The sequence below is a fragment of the Passer montanus genome, unplaced genomic scaffold (assembly GCF_014805655.1).
Source record: "Passer montanus isolate IOZ18808 unplaced genomic scaffold, ASM1480565v1 scaffold2, whole genome shotgun sequence".
NCBI lineage: Eukaryota > Metazoa > Chordata > Aves > Passeriformes > Passeridae > Passer > Passer montanus.
This window is the reverse complement of record NW_024366591.1, coordinates 1,579,468-1,599,629: the sequence shown is the minus strand read 5'-3', so window position 1 is coordinate 1,599,629 and position 20,162 is coordinate 1,579,468. Positions and strand designations below refer to the sequence as shown.

At 43.6% G+C, this 20,162-nt stretch overlaps 1 protein-coding gene across 3 annotated transcripts; it reads right to left on the bottom strand.

Moving 5' to 3' along the window:
* Window positions 1-4,853: 4,853 nt before the first annotated feature.
* On the bottom strand, window positions 4,854-19,908 carry RIC3 (RIC3 acetylcholine receptor chaperone). Of its 3 annotated transcripts, none has more exons than XM_039706960.1 (6): window positions 19,619-19,905; window positions 13,688-13,911; window positions 13,058-13,136; window positions 11,482-11,575; window positions 6,483-6,631; window positions 4,854-5,367 (listed from the first exon to the last, which is right to left on the bottom strand). In XM_039706960.1, exons 1-6 carry the CDS (start codon window positions 19,830-19,832, stop codon window positions 4,880-4,882), a joined length of 1,248 nt encoding a protein of 415 aa, XP_039562894.1. In that variant the 5' UTR covers window positions 19,833-19,905; the 3' UTR covers window positions 4,854-4,879. The 3 variants fall into 3 exon arrangements, with proteins under 3 accessions (XP_039562894.1, XP_039562896.1, XP_039562895.1); XM_039706961.1 differs by having other exon boundaries at window positions 4,880-5,367; window positions 6,483-6,628; window positions 19,619-19,908; XM_039706962.1 differs by lacking the exons at window positions 13,058-13,136; window positions 13,688-13,911; window positions 19,619-19,905 and adding an exon at window positions 11,731-11,788.
* Between the last annotated feature and the right edge of the window lie 254 nt (window positions 19,909-20,162).

Below are 20,162 nucleotides of genomic sequence, written 5' to 3'. Positions count from 1 at the left end.
ACCAACCTTTCCAGCTGTGTTTGGGATGCTCAGTCTGTCTGATCTGGTGTTGCATTCATTTGCTTTGAAATACATGGTCAGTATAAAACCCTTGACATATAGATGATTTTCTAGCTCTTACCTGGTTTTTCTTCCCCAGTGTTTGAGATACATGAAGTTAAAAACATAGAATTTTATTATTTTTATTAGGATGTGCAAGTAAATATTATTTAAATGGAAGATTATTGCACTAGCTTGTTCTGTGTTCTCAAAGGTAAGCATAGTTTTCTTATTCTTAGCTGGAAAATTAAAAATCCAAGATGTGGACACTAATTGCTAATGCAAAGAGTAGGTCATAAACTTCTAAGATATTTATCTCTTTTCCAAATACTGCTTGATAACTAATCCTCCTTAGAGTATTTTTGGGGCCAGCAGGGATCTTACTTTTTTTGCTTTTTTCCTGATCCCATGGAATGCCTGCAACAATCTGTAACCATTCTCAGATATGCAGGGAGAACTAAGCCCATTTATGGGTTTTAAAATCTAGTTTTGTCATAATATTTCCTTTTAACAACACATGTGCTGTTTCTTTTAACTGTAACAAAAAGTACAGCCATTTCATTTGCCAGGTGGGAAACATCACAAGTAAAGGAACGTGTGCTTTTAAAGAGCCTGACTGCTTCCAGTGGGCATCCACCTGAGCTTCTGTGACTTTTTCTCAAATTCCCAGCTTTGCTGATGTTCTGACCTATGATTTTGATTTACTTACTTCATCAAAGTTCTCTGAGAATCCCGATTTTGTTCAGCTAAGCTCTTCTTCAAATTGTGAGTGTTCTCTAGTAGAAATGAGCAGTTAATAGTTGAGAAAGCTGGAGACACACATTTGATGGTCCTTTTCTCAAATGCCCCTCTAAACAGACATTTCTGTTTCAGAGGGGGGAGAGCTGAGGCGAAGGGTGAAAAGGAAATATTACTCAAACAGGAGGAATCCCAGTTTGAAGGCTGCTGGTGAGCGGCCACAGGAGGCAAGTCTGGCTACGCTCAGAGAGCACTTAGTGGTCCCTGGGGAGGGGATGCCAAGGCCATTGACACCTCAGGGATGGGCTCTTGAGGCTCTCTGGCAATTGCTGCAGAGAAACAGGAAGCCTTTAGCTCTGTCACAGGTGTTAAAAGTAGCCCTAACAACTCCCAAGGTGTAAGGGATTAGAGCCCTTGCAAGGCACAGTAAAAGGGGAGTTCAGCTCGTCTTTTTTTCCCGTGTAAAAGTGGGGTTCACATCCTTCTTAGTGCTTGAAACAATGGGAAATAAACCTTTTTGCAAACCTGGGAGAAAATGTCTGGTGCAGCATAATTATTCTAGTGGCACACAATAAGGCTGTGCCAAGAGGATTAGGCAATTCCCATCTGGAGAATGATGGCCATCACGAGGAGCTCCTGATCAACACAAAGCCACTTTCCCGTGGTGATGTCTACCTGCTGGATTCCCCGATGACGTGGATTACTGGTATGTTTGGAACGGCTGCAGCTGGTGGGCCAGACCCACAATTCAGGGATACAGACACCCTGGGGGCTGGGCTGCTGGGCTTGGCATGAAGCAGGGCTGGGTGGTGACTCTGGATGGGGCACGGGCCCTTCCCATGGGTGGCATTGCCATGGGCACTCCCCCACGTCCCATCCCAGCACCGATGTGAGCAGGGCTGTGGGGGTAGCTCCAGGCTGGCACCCCGCCTTGACTGGCACCCAGCTTGGAGCTGGTGCACACCAGGGGAATCCAATTTATTTCATTAAAGCAGAGTGTCCCAGAGGCCCGTGGTGGATCTGTAGATGCAGTGGGATGCCTACCTGGGATGTTCCTGTCTGCCTCAGAGTGTCACAGTTCCGGTGACACACAGGGAGCACTCGCCAGTCTGTGACAATCCAGGGAAAGGGTATCAGGCTCACATGGGCTGTGCCTGTATCCACAGCAGGGCTGCAGCACGTCTCCTACCATTTCCCTGGAAATACTGGGGAATGAGGTAAGGGCTTGACTGGACATTGGGGTGAGGCTGACACTAGACCAGATTGGCCAAACCCCAGCCAACATGACCTTGAATGTTGACAAGGATGGGGCATCCACACTTTCAGTGGGCACCTGCTCCACCACTGCCCCAGCCTCGTGAGGCAGCTCCCTCAGCCTGCCCTTGTGTGCCATGGGCCCCAGCTCCTCACCATCTCCAAGGCCTGGGCTGGGCCTGTACCCCACACATCACTACCTTTCCAGGGCTGTGGAGACCAAGAGCGGACAGAGGAATCCATAGGCACTCACCAAATCCCAAAAAAGAGAAGAATAAAGAAATTTTGCTGGTTTTTTTTTTTTTTGGTTTATTGGTTTGGTTTTTTTTAAATTTATTTCCCAACATTGAAAAGAACTTCCTATGAGGCAGCTAGAAGGGACCTCCATGTGAATGCCAGTACTTCTTCCTGGCCGAACTGCCATCTGTTGCTTCTCCAAAGAAACAGCTGTCTATGTTCTTGGTTTGGTCTGCTAATATTCTTTATGCAAGGCTGACTTCACTCATCCATCAGGGATTGTAGTTGACCTCAGACTGTAGCAACCCCACCTGCAGAACCTCAGTGTCCCTCTTGGGGATAACTCCTGTCACCTCAGCACAGTAGCCTGGTGAAAGCCAAGTTAATTAATGTCTTTCCCTGAGGAGCTCCAGGAATAGGGGATCCAGGGTAGGGGATGAGAAGGAAGGGCTCACATAATGCATAGCAATCAACAAATGATTATTGATGCAATCAACAAATTATGTTGAGGACATGGAATAGGTGAGCTAGTAGGACAGGCCCCATGTAGAGGCTGGGACTCTGTAATATTCCCTAGCACATCTGCAAAGAAGAAATTCCTAGGGCTCCATGCTTTCATTATGATAACTTTACTCTGTTTAAAAAAGCTAGTCTCAAATTGTTGATGTCATAGCCTAAGAATCACAAGAAGTAAGGTGGCACCAGCAAAGCAGGATGTGGGCATGGAACTGCAAAGTTTCTAAAGTTTCTAAAAAACACCTCCTACTTAAAGGGTCATGGGAGCACAGGTGCTGTCGCCAAAGTACCAAATAAGGAGGAAGGACAGGATTTTCATCCTTTTCTTGTTGCTTATTTTTCAGTCAGGCAGGTGCGGATTTTGAGCCGCCAGAATTCCTGGAGGCAGGCGCTGCATGCCGTCCCTCGCATGTTGGCAATGGCTCTCATGGTGCAAGGGCTGATGCTCCTCCTTCTCTTCCTTCCCCTCCTCCTCCTGCACTGGCGCCTGTTGCCGTTTTTCAGGCCCAGGGAAAGGGACTCCCCCTTTGGCCGCTGCCGGGCGCGTCTCTGTGCTGTCCCACGCAAAGGCGGGCGGCCGCCCAGCCCGGTGCTCCGCTGGTTCCCTGGCGGGTCCATGTCCCTGGGCTGCACACCGTTCCCTGGTGGGCACAGGGCCAAGCTCTGCATGGCCATGACCAGGGAACTGAGGGCGGCGGCACTCATGGCAGAGGGGTGATTTTGTTCCTCCTCTTCCTCCTCTTCCACGGCCTCCTCCTCGCACATGCCCTCCTCTTCCGTCATCATGGGAAGGGCCCTGCTGCCGTCCCTTGCAGAGGTGCTCTGCCACCCGCCTCGCTGCTCTGCCTTTTCTTTCTTCCAGAGGTTCACCAAGGGCCTCAGAGCTGCAGAGGGCCCTGCTTCTCTAGTGCCAGAGCACGCAGGGGACTGGTGACATCACAAACAGCCCCTGTGACTGCGCCATGAGTGTGGCCCAATACAATAGTTGAGTTATGGTGGGCCTGAAAAGTGCCCAGGTATGGGAGAAGCAGGAGGGTCACGAGGGAATCTTTCCTGGAGCCCACCCCACCTGCCATGCTGCTTGTACAGGAAAAGCTGTCCCTTGGGCATAGGAACAGCCTGGCACCTCTCCTCAGGAGCCCTTGGCTCCAGTACCCTCCTCATCCTCCTCCACTCCATACTTGGAGCAGCCTCAACATGACCCTGGCAACAGCATTCCAAAAGCATAGAAAACCCACAGGTTTCCAGAAAGAAGGAAAAGCCTACCTGCTACCTTCAGTCTGAGGGTCCCCCTCATGCTGTTCTCTCCTTTACAGACAAACCTTTACACTGCTTTTTTTGGTTTTAATCTCTAGGGATACTTTTAGTGCTCTCACACATTGTGGTCCACTTCCTGCAGTCATCTGGGAATTTCACCACAGCTAAAGCAAAGTTAAAGCACAACTCACAGAGCTTCAGTCTTGCTCACACAAGTAACACAACATGGATTAGGCTACTGTTCCAACAACACGGAATGACTGGGAAAAGGGCGGTGGGGTAGCAGAGGAGCTTTGTGGATTGTGGTGACAGCAGTTTCTCAAAACTAGAGAGCAGTGACAGAGTTGAGAGGGTCATATGTGTGACTGTGATCTGCTCTGCTGAACAGCTAACACTGAGCTAAGAGAAAGAAGGCATATTTTGTCCTTCAGCACCCCAGTAAACTCATGTATATAGAAGGATTTGATTAACTCTCCTAACTGGTAGCACACAGATGTTTTTGAAAAAGTCAGAAGAGACATTTGGTTAACTCTGGGATGACAAGGGGCAAAACCAAGCACAGCTCCTTTAGAATTGAAAAGGAGCAAGTCACAAGTATCTGCTCCAAAATACAAGGCTTCAAAAATCAAGGACAAAGCACTGTTGGCAGCATCATGGTAACCCATGATGAGTGCATGAAAGAGGGCATTGGTTTCCAGTTCAGGCAGATGATGTGACTGGTACCACGAGAATGCAATAGGTACAAGGAGATGAACACAGAGAAGTCCTCAGTGGGAACAGAACCCACGTGGATGACAGTTTATGACCTCTGCCTTTACCATCCAGATGGTTGTCCCCATCAATCAAGTACTTTGGTGTTGCGCTTTCTCAGTGTGCCTGTCTGCTCTGAATCACTGCTCTTTTGCTGGTCCAGTGCAGCATTTTCATTTTCTGACTCCACGGACAGGTCCTCTTGGCTTGCATCTTCTGCTTCACTGCAGCTCTCAGAGTGGAATCCAGCATTCTCTGCTATGACAGCAGGATCATCATCACAGCAACAGCAGCACTCCCCAGTGCTCTGGCTGGGAGGAAGGTCAGTCTTCTCCTCCTTGACGAGAGTTACATCATCCTTTTTCTGCATTAAATCCTGACCACCCGTTCCCATGGTGAGATCACTCAGCAGGGTTTCATTGTAAGGATACTCCTCATCTTCCATGCCCTCCATTCTTTCTGCCAGCTCTTCTGGAGAGGGCTGGCTCAGGTCAGGGTAATCCACAAGGATTGTGTCCTGCTTGCGCTTGAAGCAATCGGAATTATCGTAGACAGGATAGGTCTCTTCTGGATAACCTTAGGAATAAAGGGATATGCAGCTTGGAGCATTACCAGCATTTAAAAGGAATCCTGACCTCAGTGGTGGATAAAAAGCTGGCCAGGACAGTTGTTTTTCCTACTGCCAATGCAAGTGTCAGCTCTTTAATGCCATGTACACATCTCAGTATGAAATCCATGGCAGGAATGTGCAAAGCATGTCTTGTTGGGAGATGATGAAAAAAAATTCACTTACTTTAGGGAGCCAGGATATCAACCCTGAATTTCAGGACTGAAACCTCAGCTTTGGTGGAAGCTATGAGGGCTAACAGGTAAAAATGATGTGTCTTAGATCTTTGAATGAATCCTTTTTTTTTTTCTGCCTACAAATTGACTGATGCATGGTTTGAACACTTGCTATGAACAGCATTACTGATAAAGTTCTGATGAAGTTGAAAAAACAGATATATCAATGACTTTGTGCATTTCATTTTAGAAATAACATAATAAACTTGACTTTATGAACAGAGCTCAAGGCCATTATTTATGCTTTATGTTTTGGATCATTTTTGAAAGCTTTGTAAAAAGCAAAAAATTAAGCCTGCATTTAAAATTATGATACAGAGCAGCTCAACTAAGATATCTTGAAAACACATTTATGTAGCAGGTAAACACCAAGGAATACAAAGGACATTAAAATAAATAGTTTTTAAAAGACTTCCTGGAGTTGACTTTTACAACATTGGAGCTAACAAAGAGCAACTAATGAAAAGAAAAAAAAAAGTAAGTTATCTAAAACAAATAGATCTGATTTCCAAGGTTTTTATGATTGTCAAGAAATCCAGGCCAGCACAGAAAGGGAAAGATACAAACCCAGAGCAGTCAATGCATTTGGAGCATATATGAATATTCATATGCCACTTTGGGCAGCAGATAGTGCAGTGTTTACACTAAAAGAAATGTTGGATACAGCAAAATCTATTTTTTTCTGTTCTGGTTGGGGACAAAAAAGCCAAGCAACCTCTTGCAAAGTTTTGAAAACTGGCTTCTGGAAAAGGAAGGATAAAGTTAAGCAAAACTTGGAAAGGATCTGGAACTGTAAGTAGTGTTTATCCAATTTTTCTAGTAAGGGTAATGGTAAGAAAGGCTCTTACCTTCCCAATCTGCCATGTATGGAGCTTCCTCAGCTTCCTTCTCAGGAGAGATGTCATCTATGAATTTTCCTTCTTTCATAACTCTGGTAATTTCTCTGAGTTGTTGAAGTAACATTTTTTCCTGGTCTGTTGTAACATTTTGAGTCCTGCTAGAAAATATTAGACATCAGAATTTAGTCCACTGTTATTGCAAACTATGAGAAGAGGTTAAACCCAACTGTTTGATCCATGCCAGCAGCACAGTCTGGAGAAACCTGCTGAGGAGTGTGATCCTTCCTCAACATCTGCATGTGCTCTGCACTTCAGCTGGGTATAGTTTATCCCTTTACCCAAAAAGCCTGCAATTTAAACAGGTAAAGGAAGGCAGGTAAAGCCGATGTGAGAGAAAGATGAAAGTGACACACAAACAAGAGTTATGGTACAAAAGACAGAAATCTCTTGCCTTTAAAAGTGTGTTAGGTAAGAATTAGGGTGCAGTGCCTTATATGAAGTATTATAAGGAAGGAAATTCTGAATCTGTGCCACATGTGTAGCTTGTGAGGCTGACCAAAATTTCTCACAGTCATTAGTCTCAAGAGTCTAAAATCTCTCATCATGACCATTAAATGTGCAAATTGGACAGATCATCCTTTCATTATAGACAGTCAACAATGCAGCCTGGTGGGGAGGTGGGGGGCAGAAACAGGAAGGAAGATTTAAGAATGGAAAGAAGGTGTTACATTTAACTGTCACTTGCCCTTTAGAATTACAGGGAGAGGACCGAGATTTTTATCAGATGGAAAGCAAACTTTTGACTTGTTCTACACTGCTGGATCTAGTAATTAATTACTGCTTAGGTAATACAACTACTGCTGTAACAAAAGTACTTGCAACAGATAAGATCATGTAGTCATTACATGTGATTTTCTCTGCAAAGAAACAAAGCTTCTAAAATCTTATGGACAAAAAGGTAGGATTTGGAGGGGGGTGCTCTGCAGTATGCTAATTTAGTAGGCCAGAATAGGAAAGATACTGGCTGCCACCAGGGGTGAAATTGGTTCTGACCATTGGTGCTTATTTCATCTTGAGTTTAAAATTATGGTAACTTGAGGTTTAAGTAATCCTTGAGCAGTAATGCCAGTTCAAGCCACTCCTCTGGAGCTCTTTTGGATCTGTGTATGAGTCAGAAGCTGTTACCCCCTTGAAAATGACTTGAAAGGGTGGCCCTTGGCATGCACAGAATGCTGAACAGTAGGTGGCATGTGAGGTCAGAGAGATGGTCTCTGGTGATCCCTGGTCTGGAGAGCAGACAGACACATAATCTCCAAGAGTGAGATTTCATCTCCATTCACTGAGTAGGCTGCTCAGTGAAGTGTAGGAAAGAGATGGGAAGAGAGGAGCTGGAGGCAGATTTTGGCTTTAGGTCATGTAAGCCTCATTTTAATTATCAGAATTCTAATAACCTTGCAATGTCCTTCTTCAGGTTTTCCCCTTACCAGCTGCTGGGACTGGAGCAGCACTCCAAGAGGTACTTTGTGGCACTCTGCCTAAATGGGAATGATGGTGACACGATAGCTACTCCACTAAGGGCAGCTCAGGTTTTCCCCTTACCAGCTGCTGGGACTGGAGCAGCACTCCAAGAGGTACTTTGTGGCACTCTGCCTAAATGGGAAGATGGTGACATGATGGCTACTCCACTAAGGGCAGGAAAGGCACACTGGTTTAAAGTAAGATTAGCATCCTACTGCTGGTTGGTGTGATGGTGGTGGAAGTGCTGATCCCGGGCTGGATTTTGTGCACAGCTGGATTTTGCAGGCACAGCTGTCTGTAACTGAACCTAGCTCAGGAGCTGGTTTGATTAGCACCTACCTAGGTTAAACTGCTTCCCTGAGATCACTTTTCTGCTTTTCTACCAGGGAGCACTTTGCCCCACAGTTTGAAAAGTTGATATCCCAACACTCTACGTAGGTTACACTGATTTCCCCCAGGCTGTGGTGGCAATCTGTTCCACAAAGAACTGAATGTGTGAGGCAGCACCTTCCCAAAAGCCTGGCTTATGCAGATGTGGAGTCTGAGATGTGAATTAAGAGGCTCACAAAATGGAATGGTTTCATCAGCCTTTGACCAAAGCTGTGACAGAATTGCTGAACTAATCCTCCTTTAAGAGACAAAACAATTTGAATATATATCACTTGGCTGAAGACAGAGAGACCTATCTCTTTAGCACATTGGGCAGATAAGCTGGCTCAGATAAAAGGATCAGTCAATGCAGCTGCATCACTGTGGCATTTCATACAGGAAAATTCCCACTATGTGGGATACCCTCATTAGAAAACACTCCTGTCTTACTGCAGCACAAGGGCTCTGTATGTCAGAGCATTCCTTCTCCAAATATCTTGCTTAAAAGGCAGATTTCCCTGCAGAGAGGGAGAAACTAAAGCCCATGTGTTATTTTGACTTCATTTAAGGCCTCTGGGAAGACTTACTGTAGGTTGCTGGCAGTGTGTAAGACATCTGGCTGCCTGCACATGGGAGATTTACCAGGATATAATGCACTTAGGAACACTCAGAGGATAACAGATGCAGAAGCTTTACAGTGCAAGAAAAGGTCATTATTTTTGCTGTCTGCGTTTGTAGCTCCAACATAAGTATTATTTTTCATAATGGCAATATTTACACTTTGTACAGTCCCAAAGAGCTCACTAACAGGCAAAGTAAAGGCTTCTTATTCTTACTGTGAGATTAAAACATTTCCTAAAGAGCCATAATGATTGCAGGGAAAATAATGTAAATAATCTAAAATGGCATCTCAGACATTTTAACTGCTATTTTTTAGCTTTGTGATCTTAAAGTAATCACTATCAAAATGCAGCTACATCCCAAAAAATGGCACCCCACAGAGCCTCTTACTCTTCCATATCACCTTTGCTCAGTTTATGATAAAAAAGGAAGTTTTTCCAGTAGACAGCCTGGTAAACAAGACTTTAAAAACAGGTAGGTGATCTGCATTATTTCTCTTACCTAACTACCAGAAATAGAAATTTCTGGTTACATTGTTGAGGACATGGCCAGGCAGTTCTTTCTTCCTCTTGCTTTCTTTATCTTGCTTCTCATTTTTCCTACAACATGCTAGGCCTTATTAAAAGTACCTGTACTTGTACTTTTGGATAATTTTGTTTTTCTGGAAGGTTGTTTCTCTACTTAACAGTGTAGCAATTCCAACTGATATGCTGGTTTGGAAGGAAGTCCCCTCAGTTGGTTTGGAAGTTCGTCTTCAACTAATGAAAAAAATAAGCAAATCCAAGTTTCTGGTTGCTGCTTTCTACAACAGAGGCTGGCTGTTGCTTTGCCACACCTGGTGTAAAGGGCCATGGTCTCACCTGGGGTCTTTCAGCATTAGCTGAAACTTGATACCAGTTATTTCTGTCTCTGACCTTTCTGTGTAAGGGTTTAATTGCAGATCAATAAATAAAGCTCAAGTCATTTTTACTCTCTTATTCTTTCCTTTTTATTTAAATCTATCAATATCCAGACTGAAAAGACTTGCTCAGTACTCTAACTACACTTTCTAACCATAGGTTTTATTTTAATAGATTTATCCAGTATTAGTGAAATTAATGAGTAGATTAAGCAAGCTTCAAAGTGTTTGAAAACAGCTATTTGTGCCATCAAGAGGTGCCTTTCCCCTCCTCTTCAAAGAGGCAACATACAAAATTCTTCATTAGATTCAGATTCTCATTTCCCCTGAGACCTTTAGACCCATCTATATAAATAGTCTGGTTGAACAAAGAAGGGAAGTTCTACTAAATAGAGGCTTTGGGCCAATAACACAGAGTAGAACAAATACTGGATCAGACCCTAAACCGATTTTCCCAGTTAAAAAAAAAAAAAAAATCCCATCCTGAGAATCAGCACAATATCTGGGCAGTTCCTAAGCCTATTCCTGTCAGCTTAGAGGAACGTGTAGAGCATTGTGTCAGCTCTGCAGCACAGAGATGAGTGGCAGTCAAAGCAGGATCCTTCTGCGCTAACAAAACCAGGGCAGTTCAGGGGCTCTCCCACTGGGACCTGCTGAACATGGGCAGGTTGGGCACTTTGTCTGCCCGAGACTGTACAGGGCACAGCCCAAAGAGGGCAAAGCTGCACTCAAGGAGAAGTGGTTTGAGCCATACATTAACAAAATGTGCATGTTCAGCACAGGATTCCTACAGGATCGGTGAAAACAGGCCTTGGATGATCCAGACAAAGTTAACATGATTTACAGCCAGAACAGCTCTCATTTTTTGCAAACCTCACCTTCATATTTATGGTATTTCAGTTTTTATTTTCAGGGTTTTTTTTCTCACTGCAATTAAGCAGTGTACTATTGATCTGTTCTTCTTATGAAAAACATAGACTTGTTTCCAGCGTTTCTTTGTAATACAGACTGGTGACAACAGATTTGTAGGAAACATTAATAAACATAATAAAATTCTGAATGCTGATTTTACAACCCTTTGTCTTTTGTATTTAGAAGCAAATGCATGAATTTAAAGTGGAACTAAGTTATGTAATCAGATTATTATACAATTCTGCCTTAAAGAAAAATGTTATGGTTATTTTAACAGGAATTTACATAGATTATAACAGCAGTTCAATTTAGGAAAATAATCCATAGAACTGGAAAATAATATTTCAGGATATTATTTTGGTCACATAAACAGGCTGTTTTATGTACTTTAAATGCAGATGATTTATCTTCTTTTTACCTGTCATTTTCTTCCAAATAATACACTTTACAAAGGGGGGAAATAGGGATAACTTCTTTTCTAGTTAAGGAAATGAAGTTGGAAAAAATATTTATTTTATATATAGATACTGAAAAGAGAAAAACTTCAGAACAAGAATTGGGATGTGTAAAACCAAACTTCTATAATTTGCAGTAGCATTAAAAATGCTATTTTAATATAGATAATGGAAGAAAGTTGAATTTCCAATCAAAGTGGAACCTCTCCTTGAAATATTCTGTTTTGAAACACACCTGTCATATGTAGGTCCTACTCTGTTGATTAATTTTTCCATTGCTTCTTCTGTCTCTCTCAGTCTTTCCTGGAGTTGAGTGAGCTCATAGTCAGCTGTAAAACAAAACAAAAAAAAATCCCAAGGTCTGTCAGTAGGAGCCTTGAAAATGTATTCCTGTACCAAACCAAACTGCCTGTGAGGAAATGAAAAAATTCAGCTTAGAGAGTTCTACCCACACTTCCTGGCCTAAGAAGGTGAAGAACATTACCAATATTTACACCCATTGGAGCAGCATAAAAGCACAGTGGAACTTCAACATAGTAGGAATGGAGAAATCCATCAGCTAACCTTCTGCTTTTACAAAGAACTCTATCCTGCACAGATTGCCATGACTTAAGGCAAACACTGATGTAATTATTTTGCATGTCTGAGACTTTAAAAGAAGAGGAAGGGGAATTGGCAAAGAGAAAGGAAGTCACTTCCTCCAAGTCACTATGTAAGTGGTGACTCAGTCTTCAGGCTCCTAATCCAGTGACCTGTCCCCTGCTCTGCTACAGCTTGCCATGAATGCTTTAGGAATATAAATGAAGAGCTGTAGAAAAAAAGGCAGAATAATTTTCACGGTTAGTTCTTTGGGATATAATGATGGCAAAGTTAACTTACTACAAAGTTACTTTCTCTCACCAAGCATCAGAGAAAAATATGTAATTACCATTGCTAATATATTGCCCAAAATTGCCAGGCACAACACAGCACGAGTGCACTGGAGACACAGTCTACAGCACTGAGCACATTAGGCATTCCTAGTATGTGCATTAATGTCAAGAAAATTACAGCTATGTTAAGAGAATTACCTTCCTGCTAGCACTTTCTATAAAGCCCTAAGTACTTTTCTTTTCTATTACAGTTTAGCCAGCTAAACACAACACATTTAAATGATGTAATGGGAACTACTCTTCCAATCCTCACTAATAAACTTATTAATTTATCTAATAAGTGCCTACAAACACTTGAATCTATCTCACCAATGTTTAGGTAAAATCAAATTAACATTTCAGAATACGATTTGCTCTCTTTATTGCATGCATTAAATCTCTGCAAAAAAAAAGGACAAATTAGGGAAGTTCCTGATGATGGCTGAGAATTCACCATATCAAAAAAATTAAACTAGCTTTCATGGTATCTTTCTATGCTCTTACAAGACTGTTGGATTATACAACAATTATAGCTGGACATCCTATTATCCATTTTTAATCATTAGTGACACAGTTTTTCAGCAAATCCGTGCAGTTAATTCAGCAAACCTCATGAAAAGCCATTTCTTCCACAGGGGCTTGGGATCAGGCTACTATCACAGCCTCATGGGCTGGATGAGATTAGAAAGTGACAGCGCAGTAATTCTTTTGAACTCTTGCTCATTCCAACACAGAAGATCCTGGCTTGGTTTTGGGTTTGTTTTTTGGGTTGTTGTTGTTTCTTTTGGTTTGTTTTTTTTTTTGGGTGGGAGGGAACATCAGCTTTACAGTGCACCCAGAACTCAAAGAACGCTGTTGGACCATTACAGCTTCACAGACACAACTCAGAGCCATACTCACTGATTTTCCTCTTCATGTTCCCAGGTGTAGCAGGGGGGCATTTCCTCTCCGCAGGAGTAGTTCTTCCTTTGGAAGCCAGCTGATGAGGACAAGAACAAGGCCCTTCTATGCAATAGTAATAGATAAGCCCCAAAGCAATGGAAAAAAATTACAGAAAACTGAAATAGGCCAGAAGGCAGCCACAGAAAAGCACACCCACCAGAAAAACCATGAAATATGCCTGGAAGATTTTGCCAGCTGAAAATTCCTGTCAGACTCTTGGAACAAATGTGACATACAGAGTACATATAAGTGTAGCCATATACAACAGGGAAAATAATACTACATGTATATTCAAAATTAATCTAATATTACTCTGCACATTTTCCAGGAGGAAAAAAAAATCCTTAAGAAATTTTAAGAGGTCAGAGGCCAATGCAGGATCAGAGAAACCCTTCCCTGCATTCTTAGCTACAGTCTTGCAATAGCAAAACCCACAGGATACTCCAATCTTTTGACCACCAGGCAAAGGTCCAGCATAAGCATTTTTTTGAGCACAGCTGAAATGGAACAAGGTACTGAAATGAGAGTATGATTTTTTTTTTCCCAAGCTTTTTATTTCCCTGACTTTTCAATTTATATTGATCTTACCTTAAATAAAATGTACAGAATATATAAGAAGATGCCAAATCCATATATAGGGATAATCTGTCCCACAAGACCTCTTCCACTTCCACCAGTGCTTCCACTGCCACCTCCACCTGCCTTGGCCTTGGCAACTGCTTCAGTAAGGTGAGACCTTGGAAAATGAGGGACAGCTCTGCCATCGGGAGTGGCGTGGGAATGCATCCTCGGTGGAAAGCGACTGAGCTTCCCTGCAAAAAACCACACAAAGATCATTTCTATTGCTTTCCACCCTTTTACACGCAGCATCAACCTGCAGCAGGTGCAAGTGACCTATTTTCTCTGCTTGTAAATTCATCACCACTGATGAATAAAAAACTTGTTGGACCAAGTCTGTAAACTCAGTCCTCAGTCTCTTGTGATGGGCAGTGCTGGGAGTTAGGTTTTACTTAAAGCCATTTACTCCTAGCAATTTTACTCCTACACAATTAGGAGCAGAATCACAGAATTAAAATATCCTGATTTTTAGCAGAGAAAGAGCTGGCAGGGCAATTAAAAAGACCAGGGATTTTAATAGGTATATTCTTGTCTGAATACACAACAGATCACCATCTCCAGCAGGATAAAATGACAGATTCCTACTTCTTTCTCTCCTCAAGATCCCCCAACAACGTATCAGTTTTCCACTGTGAGCCTGATCTTTCAGTACTGCCCAAAGGCATTTAATGTATAAATGTATTAATGTCCAAACCATTATCCACCTAACTCCCTGACACACGACTGCAGTGTTTGCCCAGAATAGATTTCTGGTTATTGCCATAAGAAATAGTATTTTACCTGATTTTACCAAGCGAGTAATGAAAGATTAAGAAAATTGGTTTTACCTCAAGCTGTTCTCCTTACAAAGATCTAAGGTAAAGCAGTGTGAAAAAGGAGATTGAATATAGCCTGGGACATATTATCTTTGGCATTTTAGAGGGAAAAAAATGTAGAGGTTTCTAACCTTTCTAGGCAGAGCTAATTTAACACGAGAAAGGAGAGCAAGCATAAATGGATGTACAGATGCTAGAGGTAAGACTGCAGAGAGCCTGAAATGGTGCTGCAAATGATTTCACACAACTGAAGGGTGCAAGAACCTCAATAAATTTAAGCTCATGCATTATTCTATTTTCTTGCTGCCATCAATTCAACAGTTTTTCTATGAAATTCACTATTTTACTCCTCTGTAGTTGATATCCTACTTTCCATCTCCATATCCAGTTTGGATGTGAACCTGCACTTCTTTCCACTGACTGGCGTTGAGCTGAGTTACTCAGCTACCCTGCCAGGGAATCTGGTGGTGGGAGGCGCTGGATGGAAGCACCAGAGATGGGATTGCCAGGCTGGGCTGCAGCTCACTCCCTGATCCCGGCTGGAAAACTCCCCCTCCCTGGCACACGTGGACACTGCTGCTGCCTGGTGCTGGGACAGGCTGCCTGTGCTTGCAGAAAGAAAATGAAAATGAAAAGCAGGTTTGAAGTGGTGCTGCTAATAACTGAGTTTACTTCTGCGAGTATGCAGCTGCAAGTGCTTTTATGAGACACAAGAGAAAAATTTAATTAACATTTGGTCTTGCTAGGAAACACCATCACAGGCAGCTAAATTCCTGAGCACAGAAAATTGCAGTAAACACTTACTAGGAAGTGGTATCAATAATTCATGAAGTTCCACTATTAAAAACACATTTTTATTGTAGATGACAGCACATGTTCCATGAGTTCTTTGGTGTAACTGCCAGGGCACACTACCACTGACCAAAGCCACTCTCAGATTAGCTTAATTTCGAGGAAGCTGTTATCATGCACTTAAATTTTAGTGAATTATTCAAAGTCTGTGATGGAAAGCATAGCATCTTATTTACAAGAAAGTCCCCCTGCTCCAGCAACAATGCCCTGCAGCAGTAGGTCACTGTGGAAACGAGTGTGATGTCGTGCAGAGCACAGCATCACTAAGGTGGGGATGAAGCAGCAGGGTAGGTAAACACTCATAAAACATCTTATATTTATGCAAATATTATTTATTTTTAAAAAAGAGAGATATCAAGAAAGCAGAAAATAATTGACAAAGGTGAAACTGTATTTAAAGCGAATAGTTTTCTAAATTATCCACAAGGCCTCATTTGTGCTTTAAAAGATTCAATTGAATTAAATCTACCAGGCCAAGAGGACAGACACTAGAAATTTAATCACCAAGATAATTTTAAAGGGGAATTTCATGACTCCTATTTCTAAACCTACCCTATTGATTTTACACTTCTATAATTATTTCCTTAATAAACAAATACTATCTTCCATAGTTTTTTACTGTGAAGAACCCATGTGAATTACGCAGAAAATTGAGGGCACAAGCAACTTGAAAGCAACATATGCACAAGGCTCTTAAATGCACAGTATATAAATGAAAAACGTAACAATTTGGGGTGCCACTGTGACCTGAACAAGATTCCACACTTCCAAGGATGAAACAAACCACTTTCAAACGCAGACAACAGCATACAGGAACAATAACATAATATCAAGAAAATCAGGTGACACTTGATGAGCACAGAAGGGCATGTCTTGGGTCCTTGTTTGCTACCCTACCCAGCTGCCAGTGGGGATGGTGACATTTTTCTGCTGTGGGAATGCCGTGGAAAGAGCACTAACTCTGGTTAGCTTTGAAGGGTGCCAAAGTGCTGCTCTGCTTTTGAAATATTTCTCAGCTCCCCTGTGACAGCCCGAGGGCTGCCTTGCTGCAGACATTGCTGTGTGTGGTAACTCCCACCAAAAGTGCTGCTCTGCTTTTGAAATATTTCTCAGCTCCCCTGTGACAGCCCGAGGGCTGCCTTGCTGCAGACTGATTGCTGTGTGTGGTTAACTCCCACCAAGCACACCCTACCTGGCTTTGCAGTCTTTTTACCCCGGATTTATCCTACACATTTAATAATGTTGTCAGTTTTAATGCTTCAAATCAACTTTGCAAACCAGCTACAGGGCAAGCAGAGCATGTTGTGTTTAACCCAGTCCCTTCAAGAGCTTGAAGTCCAAAAATGAAATTATGCCCCAGTGAACATTTGTGTTGTTTAAAAGGCTGTAGTTTCTGAATGTAGATGAAGTCCTCAATGGCATTTTCACATGAGAATGACTGTGGGGTTTTTAATCTTGTAACAACATTAACAATCAACTGAAAAGAAGAAAATCTTAAAAACTGTATTTACAACACAATGAATACAACAACCAACCAGATGATGATACTCTGATCACTCAAGCATCTTTTTTCCACAAAAGCTGTTATGTGTTCTACTTAATGGGTTTTAGGAATTGCTAATGAGCCCAACTCAACTATTTATAAAGATATTTAGACTTATATTACTGTACTATTCAGCAACTCTTAGTCTAGGTAAATATGTGTCTCTGCCACATAATTTTCTTCAGGACACCAGCAGGCAACTGATGTGTACATTGCACAAATTCAAGTTGAGCAAGGAGGTTACCTGAACTGTCATATATATATTTTTGTAAAGCTGCTGTCTGCTGCTGTGGTGGAGTTGTAAGGTTTATCTGAAACTACCAGCTTAGAAAGTGGCTTTACAAAATGCATGGCATATATTTATGAGCACTAGCCTTTACAAGTACTTTTAAAACTGCTAGTGGATCCCCCTTTTGCTCCTCTTTAAGAAAAGATAAACATTCTAATGCCTGCCTGTGAAGTCAGCTAGGAATGTGATACAAACGCAGTAAGTTCTTCAAGTAAGGTTTGTCATATACATGAAATTATTACTGTGAAAAAGAAGATAATACTAACTTCTGTAGTTCAATGCACACCATTTTCCTAAAAGAGACCTCTGAAAATGACTTTATTAGAGAAAGTTCCATTCCCCTGCCTAAAGCCTGTTTTGATAAAAAGCCTTCTGGTAACATTGAGTTCTAACAAACGGTACTAAATTTTAAGCATGTTTTATTCAGAGACATTTTGCCCCCAAGACTACCATAAGCACTTTATTAACTTCAAGAATGACATGATTACCTCAGGCCCCTGAAACTCCTGCCAGGTAACTGCAGTTATCAGTGCACTGAGAAGGACAACTAATGACAGAGATATGAATTAAGTGGTTCAATCAAGATTTATTCTTCCAATAAAAAAATAACTTCAGGTGAAATACAATTTGGTCCACAGAGCAGGTGTAATGAAATCCTTGCTATCAAGTTGAAAACACAGGCTACAACCTCTCATCTGAAACCAACCAGCTGAGGTGAGTGATTACACCCTGAGCCAAAGGCAGGTGCTGGGCTGCAACAGGAGAGCAACGCTGGGTGCCTGTGCTGCATCAGGCACACACAAACCTGTGCTGTCCCGTGATCTCTGCAGGAATGATGGCAAGTATTTACAACATTGAGGATGCAGAGAGTGTTTATGTTACCTATTTTAAGCATTTAGCTGCAGCTGCAGGTGATTAAGCCGCCCTATCACAGCACTGCCCAGAGCCAGCTGTGCTAGAACAGGTACAAACATCATTCATTCAACAGATGGCACTGAAAATAATTGGGGGGCACTGAAAATAACTGGAGAACAAGTTTGTTGTTGGGATTTTTAAAGCTATTTTCTGTCAGATCAACCTGCAGCCAAAGGAAGGTGCACCACAGCATTAAATGAGAACTGCTTAAGACTGTACTGCTGTGGGAAAACGGTGTGTCAAATTCCATCATCTGGTACCACTGTGGGATCAGTCGGGAGCTGGGCAGGGGCAGAAGTTAATGGGGAGCCAGGTACCACCTCCCAGAGCATCTGCTCCCATCCCTGCTGCAGGGATGAGGACTCCACAGTCCTCACCTGTGCTGGCTGCTGGGCCTTTACAGATTTTCAGTGTGAGGAGATCTGCAATGGAGCTACACAGCTGCAGATCTACAGTGCTGACCAACCTCCTCTCAAGTTCTCAAAGACCGAAAATACACACGGTAACCACGGAAGTGCTGCTGGCATGGAAATCCTGTATTTGGCTTCAAGGCAACACTGTTTTAGCAGTACCTCCAGCCTGGTAATCCTCAGAAAACTCTGAAATGGAATACTAAATGAAATCCATGTCACTGAAAAGTGCAGACATGAAGAACCAGGCTGTTGGAAGGATGCAGAAGACAGCCAGTGAACATGAGTCCCTGTGGGACAGCACCCTGCAGAACTGTAAGTTCTCTGTGCTCCCACCAGCCTCACCTGTGGCTTGCAGGCAGCCCTGGGCAAAACTCCCTCTCTGCCAAGGCTGGGGGTTATGGCACCAGCTTCTCTGTGAAGTGCCTGGGGCAAAAAATAACCTCTACAGTACAAGGCAATGGGCACAAAAAGGATGGGAGACGCTTGTATGAACCCACTCCTTGAGAACTTAAAGAGAGGACATGTGGAGTGGGGGGGACACAGCTGGGGGGGCCACAAGGACAGGATGTGTGAGCCTAAAACAAGCCATCATGAGAATGTGGTGCATGAGAACAAAAGTTTGAAATGCTGGCATAGGAAATTGAACAATGAAGACAACTCAAATGAATTTTTATTTCTTATGCAACAACAAAAGCACTCCATACACAAAGTAACAAAGTCGAATGAATAGAATGAATACGTCACTTTTCGGGAAGCTTTAATACCCCGCACATAAGTAAAACGGCATTTTGAAGTTTCTAAACTACTTTAAAAAAGAAGCAAGTAGATCACAGCGGCAACCACGGATGACTCCTCCGGCACTCCACGCGTCGCTAAGGGATGAGCACGGGGGAGAGACGTGCCAAGAGGGAACTACGCTACGTTTCCACACCGGGCGGCGGAGCTCCCTGCGAGCAGCCCCGGCCCCTCACGGAGCCCCCGCAGCCCGCCCGCCCCGGGCTCACCCCGAGCGGGGCCGCGGCGTCCCGGCCGGGGGGGGACAAGGAGGGGCGGCGGCGAGCAGCGGCCTCTTACCCTCGGGCGGCGCGGCGCCGGGCTCCTGCCTGCCGCCGGCCCGGGGCAGGAAGGTGCGCGGCAGGAGCAGGGAGACGCAGAGCACCAGGCAGGACACGGCGGCCACCCGGCAGCACGTCCAGGCCGCCATGGCGGAGCGCGGCGCAGGCGCGCGCAGGCGCCGGCAGCGAGCCTGAGGGGAGCGCGGGGGGAGGCGCTGGGAGCGTGTGGGCATGGCGGGGAATGCTGCGGGCCTGGAGACATGCGGGAATGGCAGGGAGTGGGCTGGGGTGCGACCCTGGAAACGTGTGGGGATGGCGGGGAATGGGCTGGGCTGCGGCCTCGAGGGACAGCCCTGAGCCTCGGAGAGCGGCGGAGGGGACACGGGGCTCCCTTCATCTCTCCGTGCCTGAAGGGAGCCTGCAGGAAGGATGGAGAGGGGTCTTTTACGTGTAGTGACAGGTCCCAGGCTTCAAACTGAAAGAGAGTAGGCTTAGATTAGATATGAAATATATGTGCTGATGTCTTTAAAAACAATTTGATGGGTGAAAGTGGGAGTCTTAAT